The 19,724-nt window shown below is 42.7% G+C and overlaps 1 protein-coding gene across 4 annotated transcripts; it reads left to right on the top strand.

Moving 5' to 3' along the window:
• Positions 1 to 861: 861 nt before the first annotated feature.
• mctp2b (multiple C2 domains, transmembrane 2b) lies at positions 862 to 13,338 on the top strand. Of its 4 annotated transcripts, none has more exons than XM_037246541.1 (22): positions 862 to 990; positions 3,451 to 4,010; positions 5,196 to 5,307; positions 6,497 to 6,639; positions 6,717 to 6,793; positions 6,956 to 7,070; positions 7,224 to 7,256; positions 8,246 to 8,398; positions 8,597 to 8,727; positions 8,799 to 8,985; positions 9,526 to 9,619; positions 9,687 to 9,789; positions 10,106 to 10,208; positions 10,382 to 10,483; positions 10,560 to 10,634; positions 11,184 to 11,303; positions 11,982 to 12,095; positions 12,237 to 12,278; positions 12,344 to 12,453; positions 12,532 to 12,641; positions 12,714 to 12,811; positions 13,031 to 13,338. In XM_037246541.1, exons 2-22 carry the CDS (start codon positions 3,501 to 3,503, stop codon positions 13,076 to 13,078), a joined length of 2,580 nt encoding a protein of 859 aa, XP_037102436.1. In that variant the 5' UTR covers positions 862 to 990; positions 3,451 to 3,500; the 3' UTR covers positions 13,079 to 13,338. The 4 variants fall into 4 exon arrangements, with proteins under 4 accessions (XP_037102436.1, XP_037102438.1, XP_037102437.1 ...); XM_037246540.1 differs by having other exon boundaries at positions 898 to 991; positions 3,452 to 4,010; positions 8,243 to 8,398; XM_037246543.1 differs by lacking the exon at positions 7,224 to 7,256.
• The last annotated feature ends 6,386 nt before the right edge of the window (positions 13,339 to 19,724 follow it).

Genomic DNA, 19,724 nt, shown 5'->3' with positions numbered 1-19,724 from the left:
TCTGTGTGTGAGGCAAGATTTCATGCCAAGCATCAGCTCAAGAGACACGTGTGCTGGTGGGATGAGCAGCAGTAATTTAAGCTTGAAATAGATTGTAAAAAGTTTATATATTGTCATGAATAAAATATCACCATCAAATTGTGATAGATCTATTATTTTTACTTTTGTTGTCATTTATGAGTTACCCCCGAGGTTGTATTTACCTAGTGTCCTTTTTATTGGGCTCAATTTTATATTTCTCAAGGTTTTATACTGTGAGACATTTCTCACTGACTCGTGGCAAAGGGCAGCTCGTATTTGAGTAAAGTGAGCACTAGGTTTTAGTGTACTACAGCGTCGCCTAGTGGGGGGGTTGATCCGTTACAGTTTACCCCTCAATTGACACACAAAAGTGAGATTTCTTCGCTTTCAGTGCGCCTCCTTCAAAAAACAAGCACAAGAAAAGGGTAATTGTTTTTGTTACTATTCAAAAACCCTCAGTGACATTGATGACACGTATTTGCGATCTCTGTGGTTTTCCCGTGGAAATGAACCACTTCCTGCACAATCTTCGCAAAGGAGTGTAAACAACTTGACAAAGCCAAGGTGAGAAATACAGACAAACGATCTTTTTTCTCTCGACATTTTGACGAAACCAAATTCCGCACAAGAAACCAAAAAGAGGACTTAGAATATTATGTGAATTTTAAACTCACGCAACGAGTCTCTTGGTTTAAATACAACATATTTTGGGATACATGTAGTATCAGAATTTCAATGTTTAAAAAAAATGACCGAGACATCGTTATTATACCGATCTCCCGGAAAAGCTTTTATTTTTATATTTACCGGAAGCACTTTGTTGCCTACTATAAACAATTGTCTAATGTCTGAGAGGGGGGGGGGCAGGTTAGAGGCTCGCAGTCGTCGAGACTCGGGATGTGTCGCAGTCCAGCAGGGAGTAGGAGTCGACTTACGTCGTGGGGAGAAGCGCCTCCGCCGTCGCCTCCAAACGTCAACATTTGTTTTGTGTACTTTCGAGTCCGACAGGGCGGTCCGTCATGCAGGTAAGTTGATTCACAAGAACTTGACTCAAACTGACGTTCGTTAGGGAAAGTTGTGCAAAAAGTGAGAGAACGCTTCCTGCTTCTGCATACTACGGCTCTTCTAGCCCTTACCGATGCGCTGCGACACATTGCGACCGTGTGTCATGTTTAAGGCTCCATGTACTGAACTGTAGATTTTTACTCCGAACCACAAAAATGATTGTCAAGGCAAAGCAGATGGTCACAGAGAGAGGAAACAAATTAGAAATTTGATCTTTCTAGAGTGTGACTCCACCGTTGCATTTCGGTTACAGACTCTCCACGCTTTGCTTTTTTTTTTTTTTTTTTAGCTACTGGTATATCTGAAATTAGCAATGTAGCATTTTTCTCAAACACAATGAGAAACATTTTTTGGTGAAAGTTCATGTGCGTTTTGATTGGTTGTTACTTATGTGATGTCATACAGGGGTGAATATTCAAATATTGATTTGCCATAATACTACCATCCACAGATTGGTCACTCATAAAAACTGGTTGACTCTGGGACAGTTAAGATACTTTCCTTGGTGTGTGGCGGACCTTTGTCATATGCCCTATAACTAACCCCAAACTCCTGTTAACCTTAACCCTAACCCACTTAACATAACCCTAAACCAAACTCTGACCTCTATCCCTAAAACTCATTCTTAATCTGGAACCCAAACCCCAAAATGTAATCCTTAAACGAACATAAACCTACTGGGATCATCTAAGAAATAAATTCAGATGTTTGTTTAGATAAAAGCTGACCGCATTTTGATAATCATTTTCTGGTCGCAGTTAACTTCTACAAGGCGACGGCCTATTTCCTGATGCATACTTTGGTCTGACGAGCGAGAAGGAACGAGCTCCCCGTCGTGTTCCGACACGACGCTCTCGTTGTTTAGCTCGCACCCTCACTGACTGACAGCAAGACAAAAAAGAAGCAGAGGCGTTAAGATCCGGTGAAAATCACTTCTCTGGAAATGTGTGATAAGACTTTCATTTTGCGGGTTAATGACTTGATTCATGGTTGAAAGAGGAAGTCACATGGTGTGGAGAGATTGCACGTGTGAGCGTGAGTGTACTCGTGATGCAATCGCATCAAGTCAAACGCAGTCCTGGTTGATTTTCAATATATCTTATCCATGAATCAGCCTTGCAAAAAGAACACCACATTTCTCCTCCAGCTGTGTTTTGTTTTCTTAGCCATCAGTGTCAAGGTCGCAGATGGGAAGGTGCATCAACATTTGTCTGGCCATGAACATTTGGTACTTGTTTCTTTTTGATGATGTGTCCATGAAAAGTGTACTTGATGCCATTATGGACTGATGCTCTCACTCAGGTTTTGCCTGCCCAGTGTTTTTTTTTTTTGTTTTTTTTACTGAAATTGTGTTGTTTAGCTGTGCTCCTAATCCCCATATTTGGGTCGGGCTGCAGACCTGTGACGCAAGCACTTTGCTGGTTTTGATCTGCAGACGCCGTGCGGTGCACAGGTTTTGTTGTGACTCACTTTACTAGCTAGAGGCTAAGTAGGACTGGCGCACATTGCCAAATGATTCTTGAATCCGACTCGGCCAACATTTCCATTATCAAGAGTAAATACAGTGCTTAATTGTTTTCTGCCCCCCCTCCCACACACGGAAAAAGAAAACGTTTCACTCTCCCTAAATTCCCTGCCACGATGACAATTCTACAGTATATTATAAACAGACCCATACAATTTTTATAATTCTTCATAACATTGTATTCTTATTAACATTAAAGTAAACAAAACAAAGTCAAGTTACAGAAAAAGTAGAAATTGAAAAAGTTAACATTGTTTTTTGTAACAGAACAGCATTTGCCTGAAATAAAGACAAAAATAAAGAAAGAAAAAAATCTAATAAAACTTTACAAATTTTAAACTTTTTTTAATTCATCTGTTAATTATTAAAAATATTAGTCTGATTAAATGATTTTTTTCATTGATAGATTGTAAATAACTGAATAATTATACATACATGGCATTTTTTAACATGAATCCGTTCACAGCTTCGTGAATGATAAAAAACATTACCCCACCTATGCAGCATAGACTCTCGTGTCTGGCGTCATGTTACCCTGGTTGCGTGTTGTGTTTTGTAAACGTGACATCATTGTTATGGTGTCTCTTTCCTTTTCTTGGCCTCAATCCATCGCCATTTAGCGCCTTGTTCAAATTCCGGAAAGGTGAGTTTGAACATCTAAAGTAGCAACACTTTACTCATTGCGACTTGAACACCATTCATGCTATTATTTTGTCCTTTAGCGTTGTCAAGATGGACAAAAGACCAGAACTCAAATACCGACAATTCTTTTAATTGTCTTCTTACACTCGTCTAAAATTAGGAACATTAACATTGTTACTGTCTTTGTTTTGTGCCATAGATGTTGGTGAGCATCCGCTAAAGAAAGCAGGACGGCGACAATTCCAGCATGCTGCAGCACTTACGACGGAAGCTGCGGCGGGACAAGACGGGCGGGGGGAAAAAAGGGTCCGCCGCCTCCCCCCCGGAACCGTCCCCCATCGACCACCGCTTCAGCTCTTCGGTGCCCGACATGCGAGACTTGAGGCGGGACGTCTACGGCCCCGTTGCCTCCTCGCCCTACCTCCGCAAGAGTCCCGCGCCCTGCTACAGCAGCCCGACCTCGCCACTGGCCCATCCTGCCCGACGAGGTGGCTCAGGGGGGGGAGGGGAAGGAGGAGGAGGAGGAGGAGGGAGTCAGCACACACTGAGCGTGCCTGCAGATGACACGGACTGGACGTCCTCTCAGGAGTCGTTCAACAGCGTGCACATGGACGAGGGATCCTCAACGTGGCAACGGCTATCGACCCGAAGTGGCGGCGGGCCCGGCGGCGGCCTCGGCGGAATAGAGGCTGAGGAGCTCGCCCTGCCCGAAATGATGACCGTGTACAGTCCGGACGGTGCGGACGACGGCTCGCAGGTATGTTGTGGGAGAAAAGATTTGCATGGAGAAGTTAGTGGACCTGGGCAGATCTGGGCATCTTAAAGTCTGCATTCATGTTTGTGGTTAACTGTTCTCTCACACACGCGCACACAAAAAACCCGACAAAGAAATCATCGGAGTTTCTCCGTTTTTTCCAGCCTGTTGTAAAGTTAAACACACATAACACAAAATTAAGGGCCAAAGTATTGTCAAAACAAGGCCAATGTTTTGCCTGTAATTTTTATTGTTGTGAAAGACTTAAAAAAAAAAATATATATATATATATCTCTATCTATCTCACATGACCCAGGTGTGTTTGCTCACGACGGGTCCCGGAACACGAGCTTTTCTTTTAACAACACAACTGAGTCTTGAGGGTTTGATTCTGCTGCCTCCAAAGTATTTTTTGCGTTCCACCGTAACAGTCATCCCACGGCGCCTGTAAAATATCCCATCCGTCAACTTTTACTGTCAACATTCCTTCGCAGGTGTGCGTATGATTGCGTGTGTGTCACGAGGATGCGGATTTACTCGTGAACTCTGCATCACCTAAAGTGCTTTAGCTGTACGTGGGCACTTAATATAGCGTAGATTGAGCAGCTAGCCATTAGCAGCCAATCGGGTGCTAACTTCCACCGCTGCCAATTGCGATCTGGACCTTTCTCTGCGTCGTCTTGAGAAGTTTACCACATGGCTTTATCCACTGAGCCTTCCTTGCCTGTCTATGTTGTTAGTTTAGTGGATTAACTGCACAAGTGTACTCAATGTGTACACAATGTCAACTCAGGTGCGCCCACATCCCGTGATCAAGAGTTGTGATGTAATACCTCATGCTGTTTGCTAATCAGACTCTAGTCTTTGCCGCCATTGTGCATCACCTGAGCGATACGAAAGCTCGCCGTTGAGCAAATAGCTTTAGCGGCGGAGGCACAAAAGCCGAGGTATTGTCGACAAGGTGTCTCGTGTCATCGTCGCCGCCCAGCTGCTGGCGAGGACATTAAAGAGCGGCTGCTCCTCTGAGCTTGGGCTCACTTGGAGTTGAGGTCCAGTTCCAAATGGGAAGCGCGGCATGTTTTGCTAGCACGTCTTGCTAGCACGTCTTTGATGACGTGATATAGGTGAGGAATGTTTTTACGCTAACATCCGTTGTACACTGAACTGTGTGTGTGTGTGTGTTTTCAGTGTAACATGGAGTCCTCCAGCAACTTTGAGGATAGCAGAGACTCCCTGAGCTCCTTCCTGCTCACCATCAACCTGAAGGAGGGACGGAATCTTGTCATCAGGGACCGCTGCGGTACAAAGACTTCAAAACGGCTTCATGCCAAATTCTTATCGCATTTCCTTTTTTTCCTACAATGACTCCGCCCTCTTCTCCGTCATCACGTTTCACTTCAGCTCATTTTACTAGCAATAGATACTCGCCCATCTAATAATCTTATAAGAAACACGTTTCACTGTGCACAAAGTGCTCGTTTGATGTGGCTGAAGTAACCGCCCGGAAAAAAAGTCTTGTCTAAATAACGCGTACCGTCATGCAAATCCCCTTAACAAGAACTCCTCCGCTTTAGTAAATAGAACCTCTGCAAACCCAAACGCAAAAACCACAAATCTGCAAAATAGATGAGCCTTGCTCGAAAAACCAACACAGGAAAAAAATCGATCGTTTTCTCCCTAAAGTAATTTGTAAGTTTGCCTCCATCTTGCTTGTCAAACGCTTGACGCGTGTTAGCGAAAATGTTCCTGCAGGTAAAATTCCAGGTGGCGTATTGTAACCCATCTGAGCCTCGCCCTGCTACTGTATGTTTGTTTACCGTCCGCCCAACAGTAGTCCAGGGCTCAAAGTCCGACTTTTCTTTGTCGGCACGCCCAGAAGCCGATTGTGTCATTAGCCATTTTGTTATTAACACGACATTCAGGTTAACCATCAACAGGTAGTTGAAGGATGCACTTAGCGATTTATTGATTGAAATTGCAAGTTTATAAAGAGGAGTATTCAATTGAATGTGGTTAAAGATGAATCTGCAATGTAAGCAAAAACAAAATGCATTCGCTGTATTCACTACGCTAATTAGAACAATGTGGTTTGGACTGGCAGTAAATTTACAGTGGAAACAGAACAGGAAGTTGTGGCTCATCAAGCCAAAACATAATCTTGGAAGCAACTGTTGTTTTTCTTGACTGGAAGTCACATGTGGCAACTTCCAGTCAATGTTGAGAAACGTCTGACTTTTTTTTTTTTTTTAATCCAAGTTGACCAATTTCTTTTCTTTTTCATATCTATTTTAGGCTTTTGTGCTCCAGGCTTTGTTTTGTTTGGGGGAAAAAAAACAGTACCAAAAAAGTCATCATTTAGTCATCAGTGAATCTAACAAATTAGTCTTCCATATTGCAAATGTGAATTTCAAAATAACTGGCTTTTGAAAGATTAAATTTGGTTTGTATTGATTTCATACATTATTTTATTTTTATGTCTCCATTTTCAGGCACCAGCGACCCTTACGTCAAGTTCAAATTGGAAGGCAAGACCATCTACAAGAGCAAAGTGGTCGTCAAGAATCTCAACCCCATGTGGAGTGAGAACTTTTCCATCCCCGTCCGGAACCTCAGCCAGTGGCTCTACGTTAAGGTGGGTGTTCTTAAAAAAAAAAAAAAAAAAAAAAAAAAAAAAAGGTCACCATGGTAACGGTGGCCGTGTCAACTCAGGTGTACGACCGTGACCTGACCACCGACGACTTCATGGGCTCGACCAGCATCCTCCTCAGTGAACTGGACCTGGACAAGTGAGCCATGTCATTTTTTTTTTTAAATCATATTTATAAAAACAAATTGAAATTGTCTTTGACAATTAGGAGATTATATTTTTGTTTTATTGAAGACTCATTTGTTGGATTTAAATTGATGATATTTAATTTCATCTTTTTTTTTTCTTCTCGTCTGTGCAGTGTCAACGAGCTGTGTCTGCGTCTGGACGACCCCAACAGCCTCGAGGACGACATGGGCGAGATTCTGCTGGACATAAGCCTCAAGCGAAGAGATGAAGGCAGCCGCCGTGGACCAGTAGGGGTCGCTTTTGCGCGCCTTGATGCATGGCTTCTAGCTGCAGCTTTTTTGTTGTGCATTGTCTTATAAGTGTTGCGTTGTGTTATCCACCGCTAACTAACGTGACTGTGCTTTGTCTTCTGCACCTAACACGCATGCGCCGACCCACAGCGCTGGCCACAAATCCGAAAACGCAGTAGTCGGGTAAGCCACGCCCACACTAACAATTTGTTGTGTTTGTATTCAACCTGCTCAAAGGATCGCAATAGAAGATCGTTACCGTTTTCATTTTCAGGGATGTTCGGTGAATGAATATTAGGTTATATTATGAGGTTAATAAATATCGGTAATATTGTAAGGTTCCAATTTATTTATTTTTTTTCTTGCACAGAACAAGTTTTAGTCGAATCAAGTTGAAATTTTAATCAAATGAATTCGGTTTAATGAAGACTTAGAGTATGAAGATTAAATAGTGTTTGATGTTTATGAAAACAAATTGGTTTGAAATTTTCTTTGATGTTCATCAAAACATCTTTGTTAGATTTATCGACCATTACATTGTTACTTGATTTATAATTGTTTTTAAGGAGCAATTGGGCTGAATCTTTCTCAGGATGTTGTAGTTGTGGCTATCCAGAAATTTAGTTTAATATAATCTGTGATTTATTATTATTATTATATATTTTTTACAGTGAAAGTGAGACCCAGAACCGCAGTGAGCCTTGTTGTTTATTTATTTTTTTAGGTATAACCTGCCGTGTTTACTGTTTGATTGCGCCGCATGCTTTTAGGAGGCTATTGAGCACACGTGCATGTCTGCATGATGCATGCCACCACAATGCGGCACTGCCTGCTTCACCGAGCGTGTGCCATAGATAACACATTAGGTACATCTGCACGGTCCGGTGCCAACCATGAGGCAGACGTGGGGGATGAGAATATCATGACTTGACCGGAGTCAAATTTATTTTCAGGACTTGCTCGGGTCAAACATATGAAACTTGTATTGAGAGACGGGACTTAGAGTAACTAAAGTAACTTGGGACTCGCGAGAGACTTGTTAAGACTTGACACCGAGTTCCGACTTGCACATCTGTAATTTCCTCCCACCTCTGCCAGGAGCTCCTCAAGGAGAGCCGGCTGGCTCGATTTAACTGCCACTCCGTCTCCCACAGTTGGCTTCTTTCCAGCAGAGCACGAGGCTGTCTGAGGCGCTGATTAAGAGCCAGCTGTGGACTTCGGTGGTCAAGGTGACGCTGGTGGAGGGGCAGGACGTTCCCGCGGACTCGCCGACCGGACAGGTCTTTGTCCGCTTCCGGCTGGGCGAGCAGCGATACAAGAGCAAGGTACAAATAAATAAATAAATAACTAGATAAATAAATAAATGAACAAAAACAAAAAAAATACATAAATAAATAAATAAATAAATAAATAAATGTTAAGTAACTTTTTTTTAAAGGCTAAAATAATGCAACAAATATTACACGACGCTCAGTTGGTCGGGTTAAAGAGCAGACTTTTTCCTTAACGTTCCCCCCATGCAGAATGTCGGCATGGTGTCCAAGCCTCAGTGGAGAGAGAAGTTCACCTTGAACTACTTCCAGGACGGCACCAGCATGCTGGATGCGGAGGTTTGGTCCAAAGAGGGGCGACGGTCTGAGGAGTGTTTGGGAGTGTGAGTCTCTGTACGCTGACTTTTTTGTATACGTCGGTTCTGCTTTGATTGGATTCGATTTTTTCACGCAGGTGTGAGGTGGATCTTTCTGGCGTCCCCCTAGATGAGAGGCAACACTTCACGCTGTCGTTGGACTCGGGCCGAGGACGTCTGGTTTTCCTGGTCATGATCAGCACCTGTAGCGGGGTGTCCATCTCGGATCTCTCCGTGGCGCCCCTCGACGATCCGGCCGAGCACCAGAACCAGCTGGACAACTTTGTCAGTACCAGTATAACACACTTGTGTTTCTTACCTGTAATTTATAATTTCATCAAAAAAAAAGCCAAGATGTCTTGGCCAAATTGTAGTCAAATGATTTCTTAGTAATAGCAAGAATGTTTCTGTTCGTGTCCTTCTTTTAAAGACCGCTAGGTGGCAGCATTTGTCAGGAAAAAGCGTTAGTGAGGTGGCCAGATGCTGGCCATTATTTGCACGCACGATAATGTTATGCAAATGATCAGAATTTCTTTAACAAAAAACAATTCTTTATATTGGGAATTTTTCGCCCCTTCAAAAAAAAACATGATTCATTTTTTTAAACAAAAATTACGATTCATTTCTTTATTATGGTAACACTTTGAAAATTTAATGTTGTAAACTGCTGTTAGAAATAGCTAAATGTCTCCTTAATCTTATTGCAAAAAATATTTATTGATTTGAAAATTAACAATTAAAATAACCAATAAAAAAAACGAATATAATGAATAGTAGACAATAATGTTGCATTTACATGAATTAGCATCATACTTGTCCTTTCAGGGCCTTCAACGGTCCCTGAAGAACATCAGCGATGTGGGCTTTCTCCAAGTCAAAGTCATCAGGGCCTGCGACCTGATGTCCGCCGATCTCAACGGTAAGCTCAAGCAAACACATTGCATGCTGGGAACTCGCTATGAGCGTTTGTGGTTTTTGTGGCGCAGGCAAGAGCGACCCCTTCTGCGTTTTGGAACTCTGCAACGACAGGCTGCAGACGCATACCGTCTACAAGAGCCTCCAGCCCGAGTGGAAGAAAGTCTTCACCTTGTTAGTATTGTCCCAAACTTATTTCAATAAATAAATTAAATAATGCCAGCAATTGATCACAAAAAGGAATTTATATACCAAATAATGCACACAGCAACCACATTTGAGAATCAATGTACACAAGAATTTTGAACCTAAAAAAAAAAAGTGCAACCTGTCGCTATATTTGTACATGAAAATGTGCAGTACAAAGGAATTTAGCTACTAAAGAGTGTGCACAATTAGAAAGCTACATGCTGGCTAATTTAAGACATTTAAACTTCAAATAATGCACATAACATGGAATTAAGGAGAAATTGTTGTTGTGTGTTCCCAGTCCCGTGTGGGACGTCCACGAGGTTCTCCTGGTGACAGTTTTCGACGAGGACGGAGACAAAGCTCCGGACTTCCTGGGAAAAGTGGCCATTCCTCTGCTCTGGGTACCCAAGCCGCCTCCTCCTTCGTCACACCTTCCCCACGGCGTCACGTCGGCATCGCGTGTCACGTCGAGACATGATCCGACTCGACTGGCGGTCCGGTTCACGGCTCGGTCGGTCCCGCGCCCCCTCTGACCCTTTTCTTTTTTGTGTGTGTGTATTTGTGCTGGACGCAGATCCGCAGCAGGCAGCAGATCACCTTGCCCCTGAAGAAGGAGGACTTGGGCGGCCTGAGCAAAGGAAACATCACGCTGGAGCTGGAGTTGATTTTCAACCCCGTGAGTCTACATACCAGGACTCGTCAAAGCTCCAACTTCCTCTGACTTCTTATTTATTTGAATATTTGTCATCCAGATCCGTGCCAGCATAAGAACATTCCAGCCCCGGGAGAGACAATTCATGGAAGATAATCCCAAATTTTCCAAAAAGGTATGCAACACTTGTGATGATCAGATCCGAACCCCCCCCCAGTTGAGCAGATCCAGTCCAAGTGTTTCCTCCCCTGGTGGAAAGCAGTAAAAGCAAAAGCGGCCCCGCTGCTTTGAATTGAGCGTTAATGGCCGCCGACCGTGCCGTGTTCCGCCACATTAGTTTGATATACAGTAAGTGAGACAGGGTGCCAGAGCGGGTGCCTGACTGTCTGTATGCCCCACAAAAGCCTCATTGTTGCCACACAATACATCACCCGCTAACGCCCAAATTGGCTTACAGTGGCTGTGACGTGCGCTGCCGCTCCTACTGCTTGTTTTCATGTTGGACAAAATCAGGTCAGATTTCCAACGTGGAAACCCCCCCCCCCCCCCCCCCCACCCATTCCTGCGTCGGAGCCCGGATGCCATTGCGCAGCTCCATGCTAATTTACTCTTTGAAGTTACGTTGAAGTTTTTGTCAACGTTAAAAAAATAATAATAATAAATCTCGATAAAGGGGTTAAGGGACTATTTGGATGTATCATCTTATTTCAAATTTGTTTGTCAGGCTCTAGCCAGGAACGTGCAGCGCGTGCGGGCGCTCTACCGGGCCATCACGTCCACCCTGCAGTACGTCAAGAGCTGCTTCCAGTGGGAGAGCGTCCAAAGGAGCCTGCTGGCCTTTGTGGTGAGTCTTTGACTTTAGTACTCGAATTAATTTTTGGCAATTGCAGGCAAAATAACGGTGAATGGGAACTGAGAAGGGAGGGGCTAGACACATTGACAGCGAGTGAGTTGATTGAGGAACAGAGCAGGAACATTGGCTTTGATTGATCCGACTTGTTTATCCTCAATTTCCCAGAAATGGAGAAGAAAAGTTGCAGCTTCCTTTTCCGAGCATGTTCCGGGATCCTGCGGCGTCTGTCTTCGCGGAATAATGACTCCATAATGCCGCTTTTTTCCTCCGTTTTTGTAAGACGAACGGACGTGGGCGGTCCTCGGTTGAGATTTTGACACACAGACACTGCATGGCCATCTGCTCTCATCTTCTCACTCTAAACGCCTCACCTTTTATTTGCTTCCTTCTTCCTAAATCCCTGCTTTGGCTCAACTCCCAGGGATTACCGCCCTGGCATGCCGCGATTTCCTCTACCATTAAATTGGGAGATCCCGCCGGTAGTGACATTTGGTAGCTGTTTTTTTTTCTTCTATTACTATTATTATTATTATTATTATTATTATCAATGTGTGCCTTAACACAACAAGTGAGGTTCATAATTTGCAGGAAATAGTAATGGTTCAAACAGGAAGTGCAGTAATTGCTGCTCTCTTATTGGCTGACGAATCATCAATGACATGTCTGCAGGTGTTCCTGTTGATGGTGTGGCACTGGGAGTTCTATATGCTTCCCCTCATCCTGGTCCTGCTCATCTCATGGAACTACGTACAGATCTGCTCCGGGCAAGACAGTCAAGACCTGGTGAGTGTCATCTTTATTTCACATTTTTAAAGGAGGCCTTTGATTTGGCATTTACATTTTTTTTTCCACTTTGTCCTCACTGGAAATGAACAAAATTGATAAATGTATTCCTCCGCTAACGTGAATGTTGGTTCTTCTCAGAGCAGTATGGACGTAGGTGACGAAGAGGAGGACGACGAGAAGGTAATCAATTATAACCACCAAATTACAACGGAGGCAAGCGTGTCAATTTGTGCCGCTGACGTCAGGAGTCCGAGCGCCGAGGTTTGATGGAGAAGATCCACATGGTGCAGGACATCGTCATCAGCCTTCAGACCTTCCTGGATGAGATGGCCAACTTCGGGGAGCGGATTAAAAAGTAACCTTTTCACGAGCTCGCATTTCATATTTGGTCGATTTTTGTAAGAGAATTTTGTGTGTTTTTGTTGTTTTTTAGCACGTTCAACTGGTCGGAGCCCTTCCTGTCCAGCCTGGCTTTGCTGCTCTTTAGTACGGCCACTGTGCTCACCTATTACATCCCACTGCGCTACATTGTCTTAATATGGGGTACGAGCCACTCCTAATACTTTTTTTTTTTTCCAAGAGGGTTAGTTTTCACATTTTTTTCCTGAATTCTAGGCATCAATAAATTCACCAAGCGATTGCGCAACCCTTTCGCCATCGACAACAACGAGGTGCTGGACTTCCTGAGCAGGGTACCTTCAGATGTACAGAAGGTAAGATGGAACATTTTAATTGACGCAAACACCAAGTTTGTTGGCATCACATTCCGCGCACTTCCTCATCATGGGATTTAATTTTGCTAAAACGAGACCACCATCAGCTTCCTGTTAGTTCTTATCAAGTCACGGCCGGGTGGTCACATGGCAATGAAACAAAGATATTCTTTTTGTCACCGTTGCGCTTTGTGTTGATGCCGTTGATGTCGTTTCAAGGTGCAGTACAGCGAACACAAAAGCGTTAAGAAAAAGAAGACAACGTAAACCGACCAAGACTGAGGACTCGCCCACCTTTTACCTTTAAGGACTTTGCTTTAGCTCTTTTTTAATGAACTTTTTACTTTTCAATACTTTTGAGAACCGAAACCACACAACAACAAAGGACAGGTTTGTTTACTTTTTATTTCATTTTCTACAATTTGATGTATTCATGTTTTTATGTATTATATATAAAGATACACCTCTAAAAAAATATTTATTATTGCCTGGCATTACAACGGCAATAAATTTAGACTTACACAAAATGAAGTGTCTTTTCTCTGCTCCCCCTCCCTGAAAATGAAATTGGTATATAAAGTTTTTTTTTTTTTTTAATAATTGCGAGTAAAATACACACATAGTGCCATCCACTATTTCATCACTTTGTGTTTGCCACACATGACCTTCACAAGGTCACGCACGTGTTTACGCGACAGAAGGCGTGACGATGTCGTCGACCCTCACACCTCAGCGTCTCGTTAGCGTCAGTGTCGCTGCTGAATATTAATGAGCTGCCTTCCAGGAAGCGGCGAGGTCGCGTCACTTGGACACCCGTAGCGCAAAACTTTACTTTAATGAAGATGTGAATACGTACCAGCTGCACATTAGCAAGTCAAATCCCACCTTCACGTGACACCAACATGGCCGTCGTGGTTGCGTCTCAGAGGACTTGTTCAACCTCATTAGCAACATCAATTACTACACAGCAATGAAAAAAATTGAAATTTTACACTAATCCTATGCTCACAAAGTAATGTTATGACAATTTGTAATGCTACAAAGTAGGAATACGAAGATAAGAAATCATTGATCATCCACATTGATCACACGTGCTGGTTCTAATGAGCGGGGTTGGGGGTCTCACTGGAGGGACGTCAGGGCGGCCATGACGGTGACATCAAACGTTGCGATTCAGGGGAGCCCGAGGCGACTCCTGTGATTGACACCCATCGTCAACTCCGGGTGGCCTTTTAGTGTCACAGTGATGTCTGTCTGCATTTTGTGCCTCCACCCCCCCCAGAAAAAATGGTGACCTAATATATCAGTTTTGTGTAGTCTTGCTTGTGGATGATATATTTCATTAGTAAATCTGTATACTAGTTTGTTGGGTGCGCATTTTCTGTTTTAGTGTTCGCCTAATTGTGCGTCTTGTGTGTGATGTGAAAGCCGTTTGGGATAAAAGATGAAGAAGGCCAGCCTGCGGGCATGCCTTGACCCGTCCCCCATTCACGGTTGTCTAATTGCCGCAGAAGACGTGAGTTGGGGGGGCTCCGTTCCCGTATTCCTGATCCCCTTTTCTGGAGCAGCGTGAAAGGCCTTTGATCTCCTCCCCAATTGGCTTTTTTCTTCCTGCTGTCATCATCTCGGCGGCCATCTTGAGATGGCGGCCTTCTTTTCACCGTGGCTTTTCTTGGGTGGCGGAGGTCAGCGGCGGGACGGGGTCTCCGGCAAAAAGGGCCTTTCTTTTCTTTTCCGACGCTGAGGCTCGTCCAATTCCCAGAAGAAAAAGAAGACGCCAGACAAAGACATCCCTCTTGTCATCCCTGGAGATGAGACGTCACTCGCTCGGCCTATCCTGAGGGAGGCCGGACCCCGAGGTCACCGTTGACGGCTAGCAGACAGCACAACACCCCCGATACTCCTTTTACATCCCCCCCATCCCCGTGATGTTGTTGCTTTGGAACAACACTCGGAATTCTAACAGAAGACGACGTTCCTCTTGAGAAAATTCTGGGGAGAGGGGAGAAAAAGAATGGAAACCTCACTTTAAAAAAAAAAAGTTAAAATGCATGTTTATTCCACCCTCAATGTTTAATATGTTGTTGTTGCTTGTGTTTTATGTGTTTAACTTGGCTTCAGAGGTGATGACACTTACTTAATGTGTTGATGTATGTGTGTGTGCGTGTGAGTGTGAGTGTGTGTGTGTTTGGCCTTTTGTCTGGCACAATTACCTTCCGCATTAGCCAACTCATTGTCAGCGCTCAACAAATACACGTCGGCGGTAACGGGATCTGATGGTGGGAGATGCAATGTTGGCACAACTCAGCTATGTCAGTATGTCAATGTAAAGCTGGTGTTTCAAAAAAAGGGATTCCAACTCAGGTTAGGGATTTAAAGTAAGGTTAAGATTACTCTTTCAAATTAATGTTACAGTGTAAAATGAAGGCTTCAAAATTAGTGTTTTAAAGTAAGGTTTGAAACTAGGTGTTTTTTTTTTCCAAGTACAGTCAATTTATTCAGGTTAACGGGTGACGTCACAAGTGTTTATTCCCACATGCTAATGAAGTGTCGGGTGTTTCTGCGGTTCATAGTGCTCCTGTCATGATGGCGGATGAAGCTGTCAGCCGCTCAGTGATTTCAATGGCACAAAGAATTTACGCCATCCGCGGCTTTCAAAGCGGCCTTGACATATGCAAAAGTGCTCCCGTTCCTTTGTAACCTTGAATTTGATGAAGAAACTATTGGGATTTGAAGAGAAAAAAACCCTACAAAAAAAAAAAAAAAAGTTGAACGCACAGATGTAGTAGCTTCAGTGCATTTCACTCTCCTGCTTATATAAGCGATTACACTTGCGCTTACATAATATGCCCAAATACAGACAGACGTCTCGCTTGGCACGCGAGCAAACCACGGATACACACAAATACGCACATGCACGCACGTGCGCATGTGCACACACGTTTCAATCTTCCACTGTAGTTTTGTCTTTGGTAGGCACTATTTATTTATTTATTTAATTTTGTATTTTGTATTTTTTTATTTATTTTATTTATTTGGTCATGATAAGTGGTCATCCCCGCACAGAAAGGTGACTTCAACCGTAAATTCACGTCTAGATTACTACGTTAGTTCTATTGGTCCATAACCAATTAATTTTATTCTTAACAATCGTCTCAACTGAATTAAAACGTCCAATGAATTCAATAAAAGTCATTCAATATAAGTGTTAAAATCAAAAGTAATTTGCATTCATTCAATATAAGTTTTAAAAGTTATAGACACATTTGAAAATGTAACTATAAATTAAGTTTGATTTTTAAAATCAATGAAATGTATTAATCAAACATGAGTTATATTGTAACTGTTTATTCACGACAATTTAAATCGAGATTGAATTACATTTAAAAACTACATTCAATGTAAAAAAAACAGAAAAGTCCAAATGAAGTTAGTTTAAAACGACACTTTGCAAAGAGAAGCAAAGAGAAAATAAAGCATGAATAATCCCGCATTCAATTCAAAGTAGAGGGATTTCATGAATGGATAAAAATACTACCCCCCCCAAAAAAACAATGAAGGCGCTGCTCTCTCTCCCCGGCGCCTGCCCGGTGTGTACAATTTTTCATTCCGAGCAGTTAACCACCAGGAATTCCACCCGTCTGATCGCCATGGGGTTACGGAGAAGCTCAACAGGTCAACAAATCAAAGTTCACAGCACACAAACAATATGGCAACGGCCTCAGTGTCATTGTTGTCAAAAAAGAAACATGCAAACTTAAACGTAGGAGTTAGGTTTAGCAACAAAATGAATAAATAAACAAAATAAACAGCACCATTTCAATAAAATTGAACAATGTTGCTGATAAAGAAGAAGAAGAAAACGCATCTCGTGTCTCCATTTAAAATTCAATAACAATTTTATATATTTTAAATTTTCTTAAATTCAAAACACAAAGAAAATATTTGGAGTTCTAACCCTAACCCAAGCTCAAGACCTAGCTCTAACCTTAACCCTAAAATTATATTAAAAGATTAAAAGATCGAGTCCTTGCATTATTTTGTGTATGCGTGGATTTTTTTTTAAACAGATAAGATTGACGCTCTTCTCCCCAATCTTCTTATTTTTCATTCATCAATTCATTCATTCATTCGTGCATTCATTCATTCATTCATTCATTCGTTCGTTCGTCCATTCATTCGTTCATTCATTCATTCAGCCAAAGCGCTTATCCTCAATAAGGTTAATCCTTCCTTTTGAAAAAGCAGCGACACTCTTGGGAGTCGCTGAAGATGTGGGGGTCCACTTACCGTGAGTTAGTGTTGGCTTGTGAGTGAACGATTCGTTCAAAGGAACGAATATTTTCAGTGAACGAGAGTGAACGAATCACTTCCTAAAGTGATTCGTTCTTTTTTCAGTTTATATGGCTTCACCAGTAGGTGTCGGTAATGCACATTGAAGCTGGTGCCACCTCGCCGTAAAATAAAACGAAGAAGAAAATGACGTAACTTCCCGTTCCCGAACGAGTCGTGAATTGCATTTCCCGTTCATCAACTGAACAGACCTGTGAGTGAACGAGTGATTTGCATTTCCCGTTCATTGCGAGAACGGATCAGTGAGGGAACGAATCCTGACTTTCCCGTTCGCAAACGAGTTCATGGGTGAACTGCCTTCCCGTGCATCAACGGGATCAGTCAGTGAACGTGTTGCGTGGCCTGGCGTGAACTATGTAAGGCAGAATGTCGATTTGCCAAGGAAAGGAAGAACCACTCACTGAAACACCACTTCTTTTATGCGCGTTTTCTCCAAGCTAACGGCTAACTTTATTGCATGAAGGGATGCGCCGTTATGCAACAACGGGGAGATTATGCTTCTCTTTGAGTAATCTTGATTTTATAACACTTATAGTAGTTTTAAAACAACGTGTATGCATATATACGCCTAAATATTGTTATCCAATATATCTACTGCAATTTCACATTAGATTGCTGGTTTGAAATGTACTTATAACATGATTATTATTATTATTATTATTTTAATAAACATTAAAACCTATTTAAACTTGTCTAGTGTTTTATTCCTTGTTTTTATTTTTTTGGGCATGAAAACAAAATAGTTTTAAAATAACGTATATGCATATATATGCCTAAATATTGTTATCCAATATATCTACTGCAATTTCATATTAGATTGCTGGTTTGAAATGTACTTTTAACATGATAATAATGATGATGATGATTATTATTATTATTTTAATAAACATTAAAACCTGTTAAAACTTGTCTGGTGTTTTATTCCTTGTTTTTATTTTTTTCGGCATGAAAACAAAACTGGTTAACTGCTTTATATGACAATATGTATACGTTGTGTAATAAGTGTTGGTGTCCCCCAAAATAAAGAGCAAGTAGTCAAATACACATTCTTGACACGTACAAAAAATGCATAAAGTTATTAGGTACAACTGAAAATGGTGGTGTACGTAATGGAGGGTCCGTGTGACGTCACAGATCAACCAGCCAATCAGGAAAACATGTTGGAATGCGGCCCCAAGTCCTAGAGCTTGACACCTGTGACCTTTGACCATAATATTTCCCTAATAAAGTGGCCTGTTATTAGGTACACTTGAAAATGGCGGTGTACCTAATGGAGTGTCCGTGTGATTCCCTCGTTAAGTGCACCTGCGTGAAAAGTTTTAGCTCCTGCAGAACGTGAAAGAAGCTAAAACTTTTCACGCAGGTGCGCTTAACGAGGGTCACTTGGAAAACATGTTGGAACGCGGCCCCGAAGACTAGAGCTTGACATCTGTGACCTTTGACCATGATATTTCCCTAATGAAGTGGCCTGTTATTAGGTACACTTGAAAATGGCGGTGTACCTAATGGAGTGTCCGTGTGATTCCCTCGTTAAGTGCACCTGCGTGAAAAGTTTTAGCTCCTGCAGAACGTGAAAGTAGCTAAAACTTTTCACGCAGGTGCGCTTAACGAGGGTCACTTGGAAAACATGTTGGAACGCGGCCCCGAAGACTAGAGCTTGACATCTGTGACCTTTGACCATGATATTTCCCTAATAAAGTGGCCTGTTATTAGGTACACTTGAAAATGGCAGTGTACCTAATGGTGTGTCCGTGTGATTCCCTCGTTAAGTGCACCTGCGTGAAAAGTTTTAGCTCCTGCAGAACGTGAAAGTAGCTAAAACTTTTCACGCAGGTGCGCTTAACGAGGGTCACTTGGAAAACATGTTGGAACGCGGCCCCGAAGACTAGAGCTTGACATCTGTGACCTTTGACCATGATATTTCCCTAATAAAGTGGCCTGTTATTAGGTACACTTGAAAATGGCGGTGTACCTAATGGAGTGTCCGTGTGATTCCCTCGTTAAGTGCACCTGCGTGAAAAGTTTTAGCTCCTGCAGAACGTGAAAGTAGCTAAAACTTTTCACGCAGGTGCGCTTAACGAGGGTCACTTGGAAAACATGTTGGAATGCGGCCCTGAGGACTAGAGCTTGACACCTCTGACCTTTGACCATGATATTTCCCTAATAGAGTGGCCTGTTATTAGGTACACTTGAAAATGGCGGTGTACCTAATGGAGTGTCCGTGTGATTCCCTCGTTAAGTGCACCTGCGTGAAAAGTTTTAGCTCCTGTAGAACGTGAAAGAAGCTAAAACTTTTCACGCAGGTGCGCTTAACGAGGGTCACTTGGAAAACATGTTGGAACGCGGCCCCGAGGACTAGAGGTAGACACCCCTGGTTTAAGTGACAAGTGCCACACCCACCCTCACCCCCACTTTCTGATTGGCTGGTTGATCTGTGACATCACTCGGACACTTCATTAGGTACACCGCCATTTTCAGGTGGCCCGAATAACAGGCCAGTTCATTAGGGAAAAATCATGGCCAAAGCTTAACTGAAAGTGAAAAGTGCCACACCCGCCCT

The sequence above is a fragment of the Syngnathus acus genome, chromosome 3 (assembly GCF_901709675.1).
Source record: "Syngnathus acus chromosome 3, fSynAcu1.2, whole genome shotgun sequence".
In the NCBI taxonomy this organism is placed as follows: Eukaryota; Metazoa; Chordata; class Actinopteri; order Syngnathiformes; family Syngnathidae; genus Syngnathus; species Syngnathus acus.
This window is presented reverse-complemented; position numbering and strand designations above follow the sequence as displayed.